This window comes from Vidua macroura, chromosome 5 (assembly GCF_024509145.1).
Source record: "Vidua macroura isolate BioBank_ID:100142 chromosome 5, ASM2450914v1, whole genome shotgun sequence".
Classification (NCBI taxonomy): domain Eukaryota; kingdom Metazoa; phylum Chordata; class Aves; order Passeriformes; family Viduidae; genus Vidua; species Vidua macroura.
In genome coordinates, this window is record NC_071575.1 from 22,345,767 (window position 1) to 22,365,586 (window position 19,820).

General features: G+C 44.4%; 1 protein-coding gene across 1 annotated transcript in view; it reads left to right on the forward strand.

Annotated features, from left to right (window-relative positions):
- Window positions 1–19,820, forward strand: part of SYN3 (synapsin III) — a 192,169-nt gene that overhangs the window by 19,290 nt on the left and 153,059 nt on the right. The window contains exons 2-4 of the mRNA XM_053978623.1: window positions 2,788–2,839; window positions 7,282–7,769; window positions 19,596–19,653. Coding sequence (XP_053834598.1) covers window positions 7,453–7,769; window positions 19,596–19,653 — 375 coding nt within the window. The 5' untranslated portion in view covers window positions 2,788–2,839; window positions 7,282–7,452. The remainder of the gene's footprint in view (window positions 1–2,787; window positions 2,840–7,281; window positions 7,770–19,595; window positions 19,654–19,820) is intronic.

The window sequence follows — 19,820 nt, forward strand, 5'->3', positions numbered from 1 at the left end:
AGCACTGGGCAAGTTGCTGCAGTCTCCTTTGAGACCCTGTGAGTTGTCAGTCCCTGAGGCACCTCTTATCTGCATGAGCCCTAATGCATATTGGCAGGCCCTACATATTAAATACACCCAGCTTCTTGATTTTATTCAGATCAGCACTCTTCAAAGCAGCACGCCTCTCAGCTGAAGGAAATCCCTGCTCTATTAATGGCATATCTGGTTTCATTCTTATCACCATGAAATCAGGACTTGCGTGGTTGCTGCAGGAAACTTGAAGCATGTCTCACAACACACGACATGAACTGCATCAGATCCACAATTGGGAAGGAAAAAGACAGGGCCTTCCAAGCCCTGCTTACTTCCTTCTTATGATTTCATCCACTTAATATGCAGAGCATTTATCTCTGCAAGTTCTCTGGTTTGTACCGCTGTCTCCTGCTTTCCTTTACTATCACCATGAGGAGCCACTGTGGCATGCGTGTAACTATCAGCCTTAATGGAAGCATTAGTGTCGCTATTGCTTGGGGTAGGAATGACCACAGCACTCCTGGGAAATAAGAAATGGAGCCAGGATGCAAACTCAACTGACTCTGAGATGGAGATGAGTCTGTGGCATTCAAGGATTAGACACACTGCTTGCTCCAGTTGTGCTGGGTCTGGCTTTCCTGATAAGCAATTATTGATGTTGAACAGACAGGCCACAAAAGGCCTCTATAAGCTCATTGACAAGAGGATATTACCACTGAGACAACACTGCAGCCATTAGGTGCCAACAGGATTTCCAAAGTGAGACTAAAATGATGAAATAATATATTGTTTCCAAGAAGTAGCACGTTGTAATTTGTTCTTGGGGGATATTAAAACCAGAGAGTATTATCATAATATTCAGATTTATTTTTGCTAGAAAATTTTTCACTATTGTTCATGGCTTTAGTCATCTTCCTTTGCAATCTACTTGAAAGTCTGATGATCTTACAGAGGCATTTTTTCACTTCAGATTGTTTTTCCCCATCTTCTTTTCCTCACTTGCCATTATGAAATAATAGGCAAAAGAGGGAGCAGATTTACTCATTTGCTGTGCAAAAGAGGGTGTAGCTTTTGGGACACAGTCCCATTTGCACTTGGTTTGATGTGCATACCCCCACTATCTTCAGGAGATAAGGCAGCCCGGCTACCATGAAACTGCTATGTAGAAAGCTCTGGCAGCTTTGCAAAAGGAAAATACAGATAAGATTTGTGAAACCTAGACTTCCAGTTAAATAGCCACCCAAGCAGGCAGAGAGAATTTTTTCTAAGATCTACAGGAATGCAGCAATAAGACAATGGAATCATTGCACCTTAATATGCCTCTGTGGCTTAGTGAAGCATGTTGAACATTATGAAGTGCTTCACTTCTGACAGAGAGACATCCTGCCATCTCTGACAATCTCTCTGTTTGAGCAGAGAAATCGAATGCACAAGAGACTGACTTCTTGTGGAAATCCACAGAAGAATGGGTGGAACTAGATGATCCTTAGGATCCCTTCCAACCCAGGCCGTTCTCTGATTCTGGTGAGCTGCTGTCTAACACATAGCAGGAGACTTGAGCTCCAGGTAGGATTATTCTCCTGATAGCTCTTTCTGTTCCCCTGCCCTGGCATCCCCTCCAGCTGCAGGCTTCTGACTTCTTGCAACTGCCTCAAAAGACACCATATGGCTCTGCTGGTGTCAGTGGAATTTGTGCTGTAGTTTTACATGCTCTGGAAAATTTGAACCAGTGTCTACATTAGAGCTGTATTCTGTAGCTGGTGTTTGGGAAAGCTCTCTGCAAACTGAAAACCAACACGGAAACACACTTCCCTCTGTTCTTTGGGCTGGCATACAGTCTTTCCAACTCTTATGCTTTTTGTATGTGCTTCAGGTTTACAAAACATGGAGTATTTGGTGGGGTATCCTTTTCCTTTCCTTTTTCTTACCCATATTGTTGTAATTTCCTGATTTATGGAATTTCAGCTGTTGCTGAAAAATACTAAGAAATGTTTAAACATGTGAACCTCTTGAACCCAGGACTGTGGCAAATGAAATAAAAATCCAACAAAAATTCTAATTAATTTTAGAACAATTTGTTTTATTGTGCTTTCAGTTCTTTCCAAGAAATGCCAAGTTATGCCAAGCTTGGGATGCTGAAACCATTCAGGGTGAAACACTGAAAGCTTAACAAAAATAAATAACCTCTTGCTTCCCTCTTTTTGAAATATACTAGAAATGTGGAAAATACAGTTTTAAAAAATATGCTTTGTGTGGAAACGCATCCTGCTGGATTTTGAGTTTCCTAACACGGCTGTCCCTCCACAGAGGCCAACTCCCACACAATGTCAGTATGCCTGAAGGCAGAAAGGGATCCATGGGAATGTATTAAGACTTGAATGTATGCTGAAGATGATCTGCAAAATGGATGTGAGGGGTGAAAGTCAATGGTTGTTGCCAGGTGAGGAGCATCCTCTCACCTTCCCACCCACCATGGAGCAGAAAGAAGAGTGCAGTCCCTAACGGTCAGGTGGGAGGATAATCCCTCCACAGTGTTTTTCCATCCTGCTGCCCCCAGCATTGCTCTGTCAAGAGCAGTAATCAGATGCAGGTTGGTGTGGTTGTGTCAGTTCATTACCTGACAGCATGAGATAACAAGCTCAGGGGAAATCTAAGTAACAGCTATCAGCCGGCTGAGCTGGGTTCCCTCCAGACACTACTGCTCAGCAGAAAATAACCCAACAAGAGGTTTAAGTGAATATTCTGTTCTTGTTTTCTAACACATGTCAACAGGTTTTCTGAGATAACTTGCGTCTCCATGGAGTATATCCTTGAGAGAAAGCAGGTAAGTGCGTGGCTGCTGTCAGTGTGCTGAGTGAGTACATTGCATACCCTCCCTTGCTCTTCCAAAAATATCAGCCAGGAAGTTTAGCTGTGTGTTAGTAAGGGGCTGACAGTGCCAACCTCTTGGCTGTTGTTTTCAAGGTCAGCTCTAATTGACCTTCTTGCCTCATTTAGTTGCTCACATTGTTCCCTTTTGATTCCCTGAGGGTGCTCACATTGTTGGGATTTCTGTGCGTTCCTGCACTGTCGGCTGGTTAAGCCTATTCTTGCTTGCTTCCTCCCTTTCTGCTCGTGCCTTCTCCTCCTCCTCCTCTCCCCGTCTGTCTTGCCTGCTCTCTTTCCTCAGGACTCACTCATTCTCCTGTGACTCGGTTACTATTTCCTCACCCTGCAGCATAGACCAGATCCCCAGCCTGCAGCTCCATGGCCCAGATGCTGTTTTCCCAGCCAGTTTTCAGGAGCAGCTGTTGCACTCAGCAGCAGATGACTCCTGCTTGGTGAGAAGCAGCTGCTTGTCTTGCAACTTGAGGAATTCCACAGGAGCTGTTGCTTGGTCTGGAAGCAGCCCATGGGCTGTATTTCCAGCTGTGCAGGGAGCTCCCTTTCTGCAGGCAAGTTTGTGCCTGGCACAGCATTAAGTAGGGGATGTGTCTCCGTGTGAGCCATAGGAAGACTGGTGTACACAGGGAACATATGACTTGATGGTGTAGAGCCAGCAGCTCTCCTGCCTGTGGCTCTGGAGTGATAAAAATCCACTCAGCAGATCTGTCTTGCTTCTGATGGAGGTGTAGGCTCCTGCATTTGTTAAAATTGCAGCCCCACTCACTTGCCAGGGTAAGATCTGTGCATGCACTGGGTGGATGCTGTGCTGCATAAGAGCTACAGAGCCAGATTTGGCCTGACAGGCTGAGCCCTCAGGAAGTCCACAGAGTCTCAAGCAGTAGGAAAATGAGGTCCTAACCTACTCAGCCTGTGCCTGTATGAAAACACCTACTTCTGAAAGTTAAATAACAGTAAGTGTGAGTGATGCAAAAGCAGACTATGAGGTTTTCCAGCAATCAAAGCAGTGTAAACTGCTGGCAGAAAAGCTCCTGGCAGTTTGCACTGCTCCCATTGCAGAGAAGATCTCTGAGGTGGCACTAATCTGGGGCAATTGACAAATTGATACAGTGAAGCCTAAAAAAACAAAAGGATAAAAATCTTTTTAAAGTACATTAGCCAGATCATTAGAGAAATGTATGTAATGAGAGGAGGACCATCACTCTGAGATGCCCAAAGTTTAGGTTCCTGACAGGAACCCCAGAGTGGAGCCAGGCATTGCTCTCTGCTGCAGCAGTGTCATCCATTGATTTTAACCTCTGTCTGTTTTGCCAGACGGACATTTCCCTGTGACATCAGTGTTTAGGTTTCCTCTCCTTCCTCCCCAAGCCAACATCATGCAGTCCAGTCTTGGCAGATAGTGGAGGTTGTGCCAACCAGCAGAGGGAAAGGCCAGACTAAGTACAAGGTCCCAAACTCTCTAGACAATTTTGCCAGCTCCCAGCATCTTCTGAGCAGCAACTCCCACTATGAAACCCCTGGTGGAAAAAAATGACAGGTCACTGCACATATTCCTGTTTAAAAGGGTCCTGGAGGAGAGTGGTCATGGCCTTGCACTAAGTATGATAAATTGTTTAGTGCGAGCACTGGGCATAATTTGGGAAGCCCCCTTGCAGAGGAAAACTGTGTGCCTTCCATGCACCTCATGGAATACTCTGGCCCAACTCAGCCTTGGGACACCCTAGGTCATAAGCCTCCATGCTGTTCTTCCCTCACTGCAGGGCCCAGCAGAGACATTTGCCCATTTATTTACTTGCTGATGCTTTGGAAGTTACCCAGGTTCATTTGGAGAGTGCAAAGCTCTCAGGGGAGGAAGCAGCTATGCAAACACCTGGTAGAGGGGAAGAAGCACCTTCACAATAATGCAAGTCCTTACAGGCTCTGTCCCAAGGATACTGGCTTGTGACAAGAGCCTTGTCCAGCATGTATAGCTGGGGGCAGGTTCCCTCCCGTGGCTGAGAGCTGCCACGGCAGGAACCAGCAGCTCTCTGATATTGTGCAGGTCATGCAAAGAGCAGAAAACTTCTGCTGCAGGTGCTTCTCCCAAGACCAGTATCAAATGTATGCCCCATGTCTTGCCAGTTAACACCAAGGCCCTAGAAGAGAGCATGCCTAATAGCTGTACACAGTAATGGGGTACTTATTTGGAGCCCTTCTGACAGTAGGCAGATCTCTGGGATGCTCCTGTTTAACCAGGACTGCACCTACTCCTAAATAGATTGTCACTCAAGGGAAGGGATTTTTCTTATTCGTGTTATGCAAGCAGAAAACACAGGTTCCTGAGCAGAGGACAGCACAGCACATTTTTACCCAGTGTGCGGTATATAAATCCCCCAAAGCCTGTGTGAGCTGTTCCACCCAGGTCATCCTGGACAAGTAACAGTGGATGGCTCAGTGCTGGCTCTCACCATTCCTGCAGCAGGACAGGAATTGTGTGGGTGCATATATGGGGTGAGTAGCTAGCTCACAATTAATGGGTACTCTCCATTACCTGCTTTTTGGAACAATTCCTGCAGGCAGTGCTACTGAAGTGCTCCCTGGTGTGTGTCTGCTGATGTTGTGCAGTCACCGGGTGCACCGGGACCAGGAGGGAAGTCAGCACAATACCTTGAGATACATTATCGACTGTGAATGTGGCAGGAAGTCATTAAAGATTTCCTGAGCCATTCCCTGGGAAAAAACTACCTCTGGGTTCCAGCAAAGTCAGAGGACTTGCACTGCCAGGGCTTAGAAATCAAAAGAAAAATTATTCTAGTAAGCCAGTGTCAGCAGCTCCAGGAGGGAGCTCTCTGCTCCAGATGGATCCTATGCCCGCAGAGTCACGGTGGTGATGGACTATGAGATTTGGGGATGTGCCAAGGGGCTTTTTGTAGCTTGCTTACTTCCAGTAGGCTCATCTGAGCCTCTCTAAGGGTTTTGGGGCTACAAGAGATACAGACATGGACAGGTCTGACTCCTTTGTCAGTAAAGCTTTGTAAACCCCGGTAGCTGAAAATAAATGAGAGCTTATTTTAAGAAAGCTGTTTGGTTGCACCACGAGGTCTCACCCACAGCTCCAGGAGGGAGATTCACAAGTAGTTAGTTTTCTTGGACTACTGGGAAAAGACAATTTTCTGCCATCAGGAGGCAATCAGAGTTTGGGACAAGAGGGTGAGCAGTAAGGGAGACCAAACCAGGTGAAGGCAAGCAGCTCCAGTATTTGCAGGGGGTCGGTCATTCAAAGAGACTTGAAGCGGGTAAGGCATAATTTAAACAATGATACCACGGATGCATGAGACTCATCTCACTTGATGTATGGGATAACACTCGTTTTTTTGCTGCAAATATGTATGTCTTGAAAAACATATATGCTTTACCAGTAAAAATTTTCTTTTGTTTTCCCCTAAATCTCACCAACCAAGACTCAAAGGCTGTCTTAGCAGATAAAAATTTCTCAGGAAATTTCTGTGGAAGTCTGTCTTCTGGGGTGTACCTAGAGGTGAATTTTATTTTAAACTGTGAGATTATTTAATTGCTGAAATACTTAGTATTCTGAGTAAAAACAAAGTCATCATAGTCAAGGCAGAAGAGTCAAAAACTTTTATTTCACCATGTTTGTTTTCTCACTTGAAGAGATGAGCAGAATAAATTCTCATTAAAACAAAACAAACAAACCAAAAACACCAATGAGAGAGAAAAAAACTGTCTGAAGATTAGACAGCCAGATTTCTAGTTTTGAGTACCTGCAAAATTCCTACAAGTGAATTTCCAAAATTCAGATAGCCTGCTAGTATCTACCAACCAACCACCAGTGAGGACCTGGCTCAGAGTGAGTGCAGAGAGGAGGAGGGGCAGAAAAGTGTAATTTCTGTCACTGAGCTTGATCAAAAATGCGTATGGGACTTTTTTGCTATTTGTTGTTTACATCCTATTTGAATTTCAGACATTTGTTCCTTACATTCAGAACCTTGCTCACAAGCCTACCAAAGATGATACAGCTTTATATCCATTTGGATATAAAGTTGTTATTAGCTGGTTATTCTGTAATTTTCAACACACAAGATACCAGAAATAAGATGTCTCTCGTTTTAAAATTAACATTTATCAGAGTAATTTTTTCTTTCTCCACAAAAGATAAGCTAGTGCAGGCTGGTCTCTACTGACCAGAAAACGTGTGGGGATGAGAATGGTGACACATATTTTGTCCTAATTGTTTGACTGTAGCAATGTGGAATACTGCATAGCAACCAGCAGTCCTTTCTTCTCTTGTTGATTAAGGTACCTGTCTAAGAGACCAAAAGAGGTTACTTAACTCAGTCTCACAGTATGTATCTCACATATATGTCTTTGATTCTCTTCCCACAGGAGAGAAGGAAAATATAGCTGAAAAAATTAGGCATATATCTCCAGCAGAATTTCAAGGGGTAAAGCCTGCCTGCCTGGACTTTAAGGAGGTACCCACACTGACACAGAGATTGGTAACAGCACTGTTCAGCCTTGCTCTTGCTGAGGAAGTTTCCCCCCAACACTGCAACGATGAATTTCCTCCGGCGGCGTCTCTCAGACAGTAGCTTTGTGGCAAATCTGCCCAATGGCTACATGATGGACTTGCAGCGCCCTGACAGCTCCACGAGCTCCCCGGTTTCTCCTGCCACGGAGAGAAAGCACCTGCAGCCACCCCAACCCTCGCACTCTTCCTCTACCGGCAGCAGCATCTTCAGCTCCATCTCCAGCGCCATGAAGCAAACCACGCAGGCGGCCGCGGGACTGATTGACCACTCAGCTGGCCCCGCACCCCCTGTGGCACAGAAACCCAAGATCCTCCTGGTGATCGATGACGCGCACACAGACTGGTAAGTCATCCGTGATTCCCCACTAATTCAGCTCCAATTCTCAGGGAATCACAGATAATCTGCAGGGGGTGCACAGATGCTTTCACATCTGGGTAACCAGCTCTGGCCCCTGGTTGGTGCCTGTCAGACAACTTGTGTGAACGGCAGAGTAGGATTTTTCATAACTTTCTTGGTAAAAAATGTTCGCTTGGTATTCATTGACCAACTTCCTCATAGCCTTAATATATGAATATACATAGGGTTCTTGGCTAAGCAGGCTTAGCTAAGATGTCATAGCTAGCAATGAACCTATGAGGTCACAGCTGAAGATGTGTTAGTGATGTCATTCAGGACCTTAATCCACTGGGCTGACTCTAAAAATTAAAAGTGACTCAATCTCTCTAGCTCTCTATCTCTCTTAAGCTTTTCTCTGTATGCAAATTTATACAATAATTATGAAAAGATAACCAAACTTCGTACTACCTGTCAGGGGCCCTTTACCTGCTAAGCATAGCAACAACTACTGGCAAAAGGATCTCAGGCTCAGCTAAGCTTCAAATTTGTCTTGTTCATGCAGGTCTCTTTACAAACAAAAGTTTGGAAGTTTGTTTCCTGTGATATTGGGTAGCACAGTAAACTTTCCAAAATGTTCCCAACTGAAGTCTTTTGAAATGTTACAGAAATTACTTCCTGCCTTTTGTATGCTCCTTTTCAAATTCATCTGGTTTAGAAAGCTTTAGGCAACCTGTCTGAGAGTCTTCTCTGGGGGAAATATCCAGAGAATGCGCTGAGAAGATGCTCTTGTTTCATCTGCCAGCTTGTCGCAAGACAAAAGAAGGAAAGAGTAGCCCAGGTAAGGGGGCAGTATTGAAGCCTTCAAAGTGGAAGAAGTTGGAATGGAATGGAAGACGTCTTCGTCAAGAGAGATTATTTTATTTTTCTGTTCATCCCACACCACTCTTCAGTACAGTAGTCACCTTTGGTCTTCTCTGTTTAACTAGAAGAGTAGGGACAAGGTGAGACCTACCTTTTTAGGTGTTTCTTCACAAATCAAAAGCTTAGCTCAAACCTAAAAAGAGGCCATGACTGAGTACAACTAGGCCAGACATCTTCAGCCAACTTGAAGTAAGAGATGGAAAGCAGTGGGATTTTTCTCAAAGGAGCAACAACTTCTTGCGTGGGAAAGTCCCTGATAAGGTTGTCACCATCAATGTTTCCCTGGCCTAGTGTTTCTCATCACAGCAGCAGCCCCTCAACGCCAGCTCCATCAGTCAGCAGCACCAGTCTGGCTCAACCAGACCTGATCTCTCTTTCCTGGGTGCACCCCGAGACTCCTGCAGGCTGATGTTCACTAACCTCTGTCTCTGCAAAGTGTTTTTGCAGTTCCTTGGAGATGCTGCCAGGTGGCAGTCCCTTAACGCGGCATCCTCCGTCTGGGGATGGGCGTGCCTTTGATGCTCCAGCATCTGGGGCTTAGCCGGCACTGTGTAGTACAAACACTGTAATCAGAGAGGAAAGCCCTAGTTCAAAGGCCAGTCTAATTTTCCCTTGAGATTAATGGCGCTGGGGTAGTCAGGGCAGGGCAAAAGTCAAGGAGGGGTTGGACCCTACTGCAGTGTTTTCATGTTTTAAAATACACACACTTCATTTGAATCCCTGCCTTTATATCTCCCAGCTGCTGTTCTCTCATGCAGACTTTGTGGTCTGTGAGCTGAGCTTGCTGAGGGAGCAACAGCTGGGATATATAAAAAGGAAGTTTACCTTCCTTTAAGCAAGGCTACCCATGCTCTCCTCACTCCTCCACTCCTCTAAGCACTCCTCACATCCTGCTGTCTTGGCTATCCCTCTGCTGTCTCTAACTTACACATTTCTAGGAATGATGGGATATCCCTTTCACTTATCCCAGCTCTCTGACTCAACCCACAAGTTTGCAGGTATCAAATGCTGCTTGCAAAGGTTCCCTGCCTTTACTTTCTCTAAGGCTGTGAGGACACTGAACAAAATTAGTCTATGAATTCATGATCATACCCTGATGTATGTATGACATGAAAAACAAGGAAAGAATATTACTAACCCTTGCTGGCCGTGGCTCTTTGTAGCATGGACAGAAATACATGCCTGGAAACTTCCCCAGCTTAAAGGCTGGTCCTTTCTGAGAGAGCATAGCAATGCAACTATTCCAGAGGGCCACGAGTGATTTTGTATCTCCAGGAAACTCAGTGAGACCTCGAGAGCAGCACTGAAGAGCAGTGGCTCCATGGCTCCGTGGATGTTTATTTTGGGTAAGGTACTTCTGAACAATGCCAGTCACCTTCTTAGTCTCAGCCAGGGTGTTATGTGAGTTCAGGCTGAGCAGTCTCAGGAAGCAGTGTTTGCCTTGTGAGAGCCCAGCTGACGAAGCTGATTATCTGGGGATTCTGACTACGCCCTCTGCATCATGTATGGAAACAGTGCCAGACTTTGGAAGGTGAACAACAGCACATTGTTACTTCTGTGCTGGTGATTCTGGGTTTGGAAAGAGCATCATGTTTGTAATGCATTTCACCTCTGCCTGCTCTGGCCTTTCTACTTGTGAAACCTTTGTATTTGGTTTTCAAGAAACTCTTTCCTTCTCCTTTTGAAATAGCTAACTAAAGAAATCCCCAAGAAATAACTACTGATGTGCTGCCTTTATTTCAAGGGTGAGGGGCTTCCACAGTGCCTCCTCCCCCAGAGCAAGTTACACAGGGTTTACAACAAGGACCAGCTTGTTCACGGACAGGAAGAGTGAGAGACAGTGGAATCTGCCATTTGATTTCTCTTCTCTAAATGAAAACACTTTCTCAGAATTGGAGACTGTAGCAATATTGCCAAGCCAGACATTAATTTATCATCACTGTTTGTATTACAGCAAAGGGCTGCAGTTGTGGGTTAGGATGAGGTGTTGCACAAGTGCTTGACGAAAGGCTTTAACAATCCAAATAGGCAAGTGCATGTTGAATGCACTTTAAAGTGACAAATGAAAATCCTTTCTCTTTTTGAGAAGCTACTGTGTCTCTGATGGCACAGTACAGCACTCAATTTCTCTGGGGTCTGAAGGAAAGAAAGAGCATCCATGGGAATCCATGGCCTGTCTTCCACCATACAATCTGTGCCGTTCTTGACATGTAATATGCTCTGGTTTATTCCAGAGGCAAAGTACTATAAAAACAATGTGAGTCCCACAAAATATGATCAGCTGTTTTCTGCATTAGCAGCAGTAAAAGAAAGGTACATTCTATTAAGAACAAGGGAACTCACCCAGCTTTCTGTTAAAGTAGCAGCATTTTGACAAATTTTCCATTCTCCTCAAAGACGCAGCTCTGGACACTGCAAGGAAGCACACAGTGAATTGCCATGTGTGGGACGTGCACGAGGGGAAAATCCTACCTATACAGCTCCCTTGTGCTCTTGGCTTTGACAGGCAGCCCTCAGCCCAGCAGTGAGTGTACCTGTGCATTGACACACCAGGGAAAAGCTTGGCTTCTCTTCTTTCATTATTGGCACATTCCTCAGCTGGGGAGCCTCCACCTGGAGAATGAGGCTCCTTCGGGTGGGCTGGGAGTATCTGTGCCTTGGGAGACTTCCAAAAACTCATCCACTACTCACCTACAGCAGCTGCCAGAGAAAAAGGAGCTCAGACATGAATACATGTGCGTGTGTTAAAAAACCCACAGCAAAAGGGAGCAGACCACGAGGAAGGGAGACAGCAGAACTCCAGGTGCTGGCACATGGGCCAGCTCCAGCAGCCTGACGTCAGCCAGGAGGGAAGCATCCCACCTCTGGCAACCTCCTCGCCCACCATGCAATTCAACAAAATTATGCTCTAGCTGGATTGAATTTCTCAGCAGATCAAACCGGATTTTGCGCTGTGAATTATTAACCCCCATCCTCTGTGAAAGTGCTCAGCTTTCCAGCCTAATGCCTTATGTTTAAACAGCTTATGGGGAAGTGATCAAGCACAGCTAAGACTCCTATTAGCCACACATGCTAAAAGCATTGCTTTCTGGACCAGACAGCATAACTAAGTTGTTCTTTTTGCATTTGCTGGATATCTAAGTTACATTTGTGAAACAGCTCATGTGGCTTTTCAAAGCCATTGGTGTGTTTTGACCACGTTTCAGGCTGTTTCCAGAGCTCACAGTGCTGCTTGCTGCCTTGCCCAAAATACAAGTGCTCTGTGTGCACCAGTTGAGTATTGTATACATGAGTATTGTGAAATGCTTCACCAAAAAATAAGTCACAGGGGGTATAAAAATTGCACTGTTTTATCTTTATTTCATTTGCAGCCAAATCTGCCTGAACATACTGTCTCCAAAAATTTTAAGATCAAGGAAGAAAGAAACTGTGATTAGCACTGAATTAAATCCTCTTAAATATTTGAAATGGTTCTTTGTATAACAATAATGTCATGATTCAGGTCTAATTATGGACTGATTTGACAGGATCACTGTTTTATAGAGGTCAAAGGAAATAATCAACTTTTTTTAAAAAGAAAATTATTTACTTCTGAAACATAAAAATATTGAGCCCTAAATATGCCATTTGCCTAAAAATTTGATTGTGAATAATAACAGTCTAATACTGAATTTTGGTAACATGGGAGTTCCTAAATACTGGGACTTTTTTCAAGAAATTCCTTTTAAAAATATTCAATGAGTGTCATGAGTCATTTCATGCTTTCAGTAGGCTGAAGGTGATATACTAAGGCTCCCATTAAGAGGAATATTCCTGTACCTAACTCATTTAAACATAACGAGAAGTTTTGGAGTTCAAGCTTGAACTTAAGAATTTGCTGGTAAAATTGCAAACTTTTGTCTATATTTCCTAATAAGAAAGTCCCAAATAATCTAACATAGTAGTTACTAACAATAGATTATTATGAATAAGCTTTTTTACACAGTGGTGAGCTTTTAATGTTTCACAAGTTCTGTGCAACAATGTAGCAATAATTTAAAAAAACTTGCACATAGAATTCACGTTTTCACAAATCTGGTTAAAAAGCCCTTATATTTTCATCATTTAGCTTTGTCTACCCAGGATCAAATATTTTTGCTCCTACACTTCCTGCCAAAATCCACTTTTTGAGGAGTGGAAAGCAGAAAGTGGAGGCAAGTTTGTGTTAAATGAGTGTGTGTGTTTGTGCACATATGCATGCCTGGGAGGAGCTTGGAGAGTTTCTGTATTCCCTAGCATATAGACATAGGGGTGAAAAGGAGACAAGGCTGTCAAAAGTTTTCAAGAAATTGCATTCATCACATCACTTTTCAATCTGTTTTAGGTATAGCACTGTCATGTCTGTCTGTATTTTTGTCCTGCATATGTAAAGTATCTTGGGATGTAGTCCCCCTAAATGAAAGGTGATACAGAAATGTAAAGGATTAGTATCGTTACAAAAATAGACACAAGGAATATGGAAAACATTCCCCACCAGGCTATAACTATGCTAATGCAAGTCAAATCTAGGACCTTAATTACTTTACCAGAGTTCCTATAAATGCATAGAATTTAACCTCAGAATGTCCTGCCTAGTCCTGTACATATTAAAAAAAAAAAAAAAAAAATCCAACAAACCCAACCTTCAGATACATTTCTCAAGGTTTGTGAGCCAGATTTCTTATGCCTGAAAGTCCATAGCCCTGCCCCAGGTCCAAGTTAAGCCAGTTCTACTGCTCCTCAAATTCAAGGAGAACTGAAGTAGGCTGGAAAAAAATATTGCAAAATCCTCAACCAAAAATGATACCTCTTGCAAACAGCTCCAGGCCATATTATTTAGATTTAGCAATGTGGAAATGTTCCAGCAATGCACTATTTTGATAATACACAAAATCAAATTGTTGCCTCATGTTGTACTTAATGCAGTACCCCACCTCCACCCCCTACCCTCCTACCCCCAGCTTTTTGTGGGCAGGAGGAATGTGACCACAGCACAGCCTGGGTGGGGACTAGACCTACAGCAAAGTGTCCTTCCTATTCTGACAGCTCGGAGAAGCACAAAAAGCTGTGCCCAAAAGCAATAGTGCTGCACTAACTAGTGCTTCTTCTCTTGGTGGGGGGATGGCTTTGATTACCCCTGTTTGATGAGCAGGAGGTGGCACAGGAAGCTGCTGGGAGGCCACTATTGTGTGTGACTCCACAATTCCTTGAATAGAACGAGTGGCCTGAATGGTTGTGTCTGTGATCTTGAAGTGCTGGTGACTTGCCAAGCCAGGTCTCCCTGGAAAACAGGCCTTCAGAAAGGGAGGACTCACAAAAGAAGATTTTAAAAATCCTTCTCCCTTGCTGCCCCAACACTTCCCTTGCCATCGGCATTCAAGCCCAGAAAATCCTCCCAGCCCTGTGGGGTGAGATCTCAGATCTCATCAAGAACCTCACCAGAAGGACTTCCTTTATCCAAAAAAACCCTAACCATCAGAGCCTGCCATCAGAGCCCAGCACAACACCCTTTGGGTGAGGCGTTCCTTCCCTTGATGTGATCCCATAACTAAAATGTTTCAGGGGTGGTTTTACAGTAACCAGAGTGGGCTGGGTTTTGTGATTCTCCCCAGAAGGCAACAAAAGAAGTCTGTTCCCACAGCCCAACCGAGGACACTGAGGACACACCTACAGCACTGCAGAGCTGGCTCTCTCTTCGGTGGCTACAGCAAGTCAGGTGGTGAAAGCACCATGAACAAGGTGATCTTGCCCCAGGGAGGAGCAGGGTTGGTCACAGCACTGCCCTGCCCCAGGGATGGAGCTGAAGCTTCTGTGGAGCTCCTGGCAAAGTATCAGTGTATTTAGGGTTACCTTTTGACCCACCACAAACCTGAGATTTACCCTGTCGGTATGTACCATGTGATTACCTTTTCTTTCTTTCTGCACTTGCCTCTGGTCCATCTAACTTTTAATTCAAACCTTGTTTTCTGTGGTGTCAAAGCACACATCCATCACTCTTATTCGCCATTCTGACACCCTCACCCCTTGCCCCAAGGTACTCTTGCAGAATAAGTATTAATTACCAGCCAGTCCATCTCACAGCTGAACACTGCATAAAGGTCTCTGGGCCAAAGTAGATGTGGACAAAAGCTCTAGCAATTTGCAGACCTCAGCATTTATAGAGTGATTTTTCCCATCGCTATGCCCTGGGCAGTCAGGAGTTGACCATCTCAAAATTCCTTACTATGTACGGCTGATAATTTCTGAAGTGGGGAAAAGTGGTGGAGGGAGTGAGAACAGGCTCCTGAAAGGAAAACCTTCCTTATTTTCACCCTTAAAAAAAAAAAGGGCACAAATGCATCTCTCCTCCCCCTTCCCCTCCCTGCTGTCCTTATAGCGTGTAGGGGCTGGGGGGGTCGGGGCATTCCAGCAGCTGCTGGCCAGTATCCTGGAAACTGCCTCCTTTTTCCCAGTCCCAGCCCCTTTTATGAAGGAGACAATGCGGACATACAGTGAGTGCCTTGTGCATCACTTGGGCCCCAGGCCCTTTGACATGGGGATTTTATACAGCGGCTTACCACCTCCCCACACCCTGAGGTGCCCCCACACCCAAACCAGGGGGCTTCAACCTTGCCTTTTCCTAGATTATTCAGAAAGAAATTACATGCCTTATTTTCCCAAGGGCTCAAGAGAAATGTGTGTAATGTGATACCAGGGAAATAATACAGATAATTCCAGAGTTTACCCATGGATGCCTTTTGGTTTGTTTACCCGAGTCTCTTCTTACCATTTTTCTCCTTCTTTCTTTCACCCACTCCCTTGCCCACCTCTCCCCAAGAGTCCCATGCATTTCTCTCTTCATTGTGTTTTGCTCTGGCCCCTCCATAGCATAGGAAAGGCTGCTTCCTGCTCTAGATAAGAAGTGGTTTCCATGCAAATTTTGGCTTGGCTTTCTCTGCTTGTTGTGTCTTGATCCAGAGGCACAAGCTCAGTCAGAGGATTTGGAGGAATTTGCCATTACAATATCCTAGTGTCCTTTTGCATGCTTTCAGTGAGGAGAGCCCATTTCTGGGTTGAAGGTACAAGCCAGCTCTTGAGTTTGTAGCTCAAGGCCTCTGTTGAACAGTGGTAGAGGTGTGAGTCAGGGTTCACTCACAGCACAGGGGATTTGGGCTCAGGCTTATTAGTTCATCTGAAGAATGGCTTCCCAGTTTCCAAGACAGCATTCCAATATTTGCTGTATCAGTTCCACTGAGGTCTCTCCTAGGAAGATCTGAAAATCTGTGAATTAACCTAAGGTAGGTAATGGGAGGTGAAATGATCATTTATTATTCCCTACTGCTGGTAAAGGTACACTCCATATCTGACAGAAAATTGTTGTATATGCTTCCTCCAGCCATGGTAATTGAGGCAGACTGGGGCTAGTTTACAGAATATCTCTACAAAATAAACTTATATCCTTTCCGGATTACTTCATAAGAAGACGCAATGGGTTTCTTAAGTCCCCGTAATCATGTCAGAGCTGGGGCAGAAAGCAAAACTTAGGTTTGTTTGATGCCTTTGCACCCATACATCGTTTTCCAGAGCATGCAGCTTCTTAATCAGAAAGAAAGAGGGGTTCAAGGCAAGCTTCTTTCCTGCAAGCCAGGGCAGACATTTGTCTGTTTATCACAGTGCTTCCTCCCTCCCAGTCCATGGGGCCACATTTAAATGGATTGCCTGGCTCTATAAATCCCACCCAGGAACTGCTCTAGAGCATGGCCCTGCAGTTTCCTTCAGTCAAAACATGTTTACATGCTGATTCACTGAGATCACAGCAACCGCACCAGCCCATCTGCACCCTGCTTAGCCAAATTACAGCTGTGTTCTGCTGAGCTGAACATCTGACATGCTGTAAATAAAGGGGTGGCCAGCCAAGCAGTGGTCAGTGCTGCAGACTGCCTGGGAGAGGCGGTGGGTCTGTGTGGCAAGTGGCTTGCCCAGTGTCCCAAGCTGGGGACGTTGAACCCTCCTGGGGCCATGAGCTGCCATCTCTGCCATGACCTCTCATCTCTGGGAGCTGAAGGTGAGTGGGAACACTTGCGAGGTTCCCAGAAAGTTTTTGGACTTGGCACAGCTTCTGGGCACATCTTCTCTGCTGCACTACAAGCTGCCTAGATAATTCTGCAGCAGTCAGGTCCTACAAAGAGGTCTGGAAGAGATTTGTTCAGGTGGTTTTGGGGCAGGGAGCATCCACAAATGTCTTGTACAGCCAGGAGACTGCCAGAAACATCCATCTCTCTTTCTTATGCATCCCCAACACAACAGCATGGTCTTCCTTTCCTCTGTCTCATGCCCACTGTGAGGATCACAAGCCATTTCAGACATTGTGCAGAGCTGACCAAAAGAGTCTCTTGCAAGAGGTATGATACTTCCACAATGATTCCAGCTTGCTTAAAATTTGAGGGGTTCCAGGAGGATGCTAAGGCCATTTTTCATCTACTGCCCAGGGGCTCCAAAACCCCAGGTGAGAATTGAAAACATCACTCCATCCATTTCAGAGATGTTTCAGTAAGAAATGTTTTATTCTTACCCTGGGCTGTCTAAAAATGATGAGTGGACCAAAATACTTGGCTACAAATTGCTTAGCACCTGTAGTCTTCAGAGGCACTCAGAGCAGGTTAAGCTTCCTGGGGGACTGTTTTGGGAAGAAAGTGATATATTTTACTGTTAAAGGAAAGTTCCAGGGACCTTGGATGAGACAACCTGTGTGGAAAGAGGGATAGGACAGAGAGGTCACACAGTGTCTAAGCTGAGGTCCCTTGCACTATTCCAACAACTCCTAATGCTGTATGCACCCTCTGTGTTGAGAGTGTGACCACCCATAAGCCCAACCAGTACTGCAGAGAGGAGAAAGATGATTGTGTAAGTGTGTGGAGGCTAATTTCCTTGACCAGGCAGTGGAAGCCTCTTTGCTGCCTCTGAGCCAGGCTGAGGACTGTGGTCAATAACACTTCATTACAAGCTGAAGCAAAGCATCACCGAGGAGTTTGCAACCAGCTGGTCAACAAAGAGGAGAGGCCATAGAGGGAGGAAGTGTGTTCCATAAATGTGGGTAAGGAATATGTATTATGAGCATGTTGGGAATAAAACTTGTACCAGGGAATAGTACGCCTCAAATTTCAGACCAGTTCCTGTGAGCTCTCTAAAAGCTTATTGCAGTTTTTAAGAAGTCACTGGTTCCAGCAACATCCTCAATGTTTAGGAGTGAGGAATGTTGCCAGACCCTCTTGAGCCATGCCTCCAGAAATTTAATGGAATTATTAAGTGCATTTAGAGTTCCTGTTTATTGTTAGAGGCATGATGTCTTAGCTTGTCTGCTGAGTTGTTTTTTTTTCATACAATGCTCATAGATTCAAAAAAAGAAGGAAAAATGGGCAGAGGTCTGCTTTTTATACAAAACAGGGTTGTTGAAGTCGCCCGGTCTTGGTTACACATGGCTGCTACATTGTCCCTCACCTATGCAGAAGTCTTACATGTTGATGGATGGACTGTCTGGGGAGGGAAGTGCGATACAGCATTCAGATGTCCTTGTTAGAATTAAGCAGAAGGCTTTTGTAATTTTTTATGTATTTTTCTATTATAATGAAAAATTTTTACTTTATTTTGAGCCAGAATGACAAAACAACTTTTTTATTTACACGTCACATTTCTTGGGGAGGGAAGCATTCAGCTATAAACTGGTGTGATTCAGCCATGGGGAAAATTGCCTTCCTACTGTCTCTCCTTTTTTTATTGGAACAAATAGACACATAGTAAAAATGTGAGCCAGTTTTTTTGTGTTTTTTTTTTCTCTTATACTATAAAATAGAGAGCAAAGCCGGCTTCCCCTCATTTTCCTTTACTTCTTTATTCTGTCCTGTCTTTGCCAATTGGAAACAGAACCCAGAGTTACTTTGTCTCTGGAAACAGCTCTTGTAGGGCTAAACTGTTTTCAGTGCTTTCCAAATAGAAGAGCCCTTTGGAGCCTACATGGCCTTCTGAAAGTTTATAGGGCAGGAGGACAAAATAAATTCATATTTTCTTCTGTCAAGCTTGTTTGATGAGAGGAACAGTTGGGGAGAAATATTCACAGGGAAATTTATGTTGGTAATTTCCCCATTGACCAATCAATAGAAAGGGCATTATACACAAATATGAGTACAAAAACCTAAAACTGCCTGTCCTTTTCCTCTGTTTTCTTCTCCAGCACTACTGTCAGCCTTCCCCTTTCACAAACAACCTTCTAAAAGTGCTTTGTTGTCTGCATAGTGTGGGGAGATAGGAACAGAGGTGGTGGAAGCTGTATATTCTTCTCACAGCAGTGTTCAGTCCCAAAAGAAACACAGTTTCTCAGTTCAGGAAAAGAAATGCTTCATCAGTGACCCTGTAGAGATGCAGATACAGTTTCCCTAAATCAATAGCAAAAATAAACAGAAGTGGAAAGCATCTCTGGAGTGAGAGAGCATGAGAACAGGCTTCACAAGTACTTCAGCTGTGATGATAAAGCTGCTTGCTCAACATCAGAAGTTCCCGATGCTGTGCCATATGTTGTTCTCCTTTTACAGAATAAAGATTGAGTATTAAATGAGATATAGCAAGGAATCACTGATTAGAGTTGTTCCCTGGAAAAGATTAGGAGAACATTTGGTTTTCAGTTCGAAAATTAAATGAAAAAGTAACAAGCCTTGAAGGAACTTTCCAATGTGGTTTTCATCTGGCTTGGCAGGTTTCTTCTGGAGAACAGAAAGGTAAAAGAAGATAGGAATTAGAAAAACATGCTGTGACCCAGATAGAAATTCTTCATCAAAAAAGGGAAACGCAGAAGCAAAACCGTATGTAATGAAAGCAAAAAATCTTATTTAACCATGTTTGTCTCTCTTGTTTCTTCTGCAGGGCCAAATATTTCCAGGGGAAGAAGGTGAATGGAGAATTTGATATCCGAGTGGAACAGGTCAGTGTCAAGTGAATTTCTCTCTAAGGAATGTATACAGACACGGCTAGGGAGAGGTAATCTGTCCCAGGAACAGTAATGAGGTTCATAGCCTGGTTTTTTTTGTGCTCCACTGGGCACTGGAAACATTCTGTTTCTCTGTTAGCCTTGGCACCAGATATTCATTT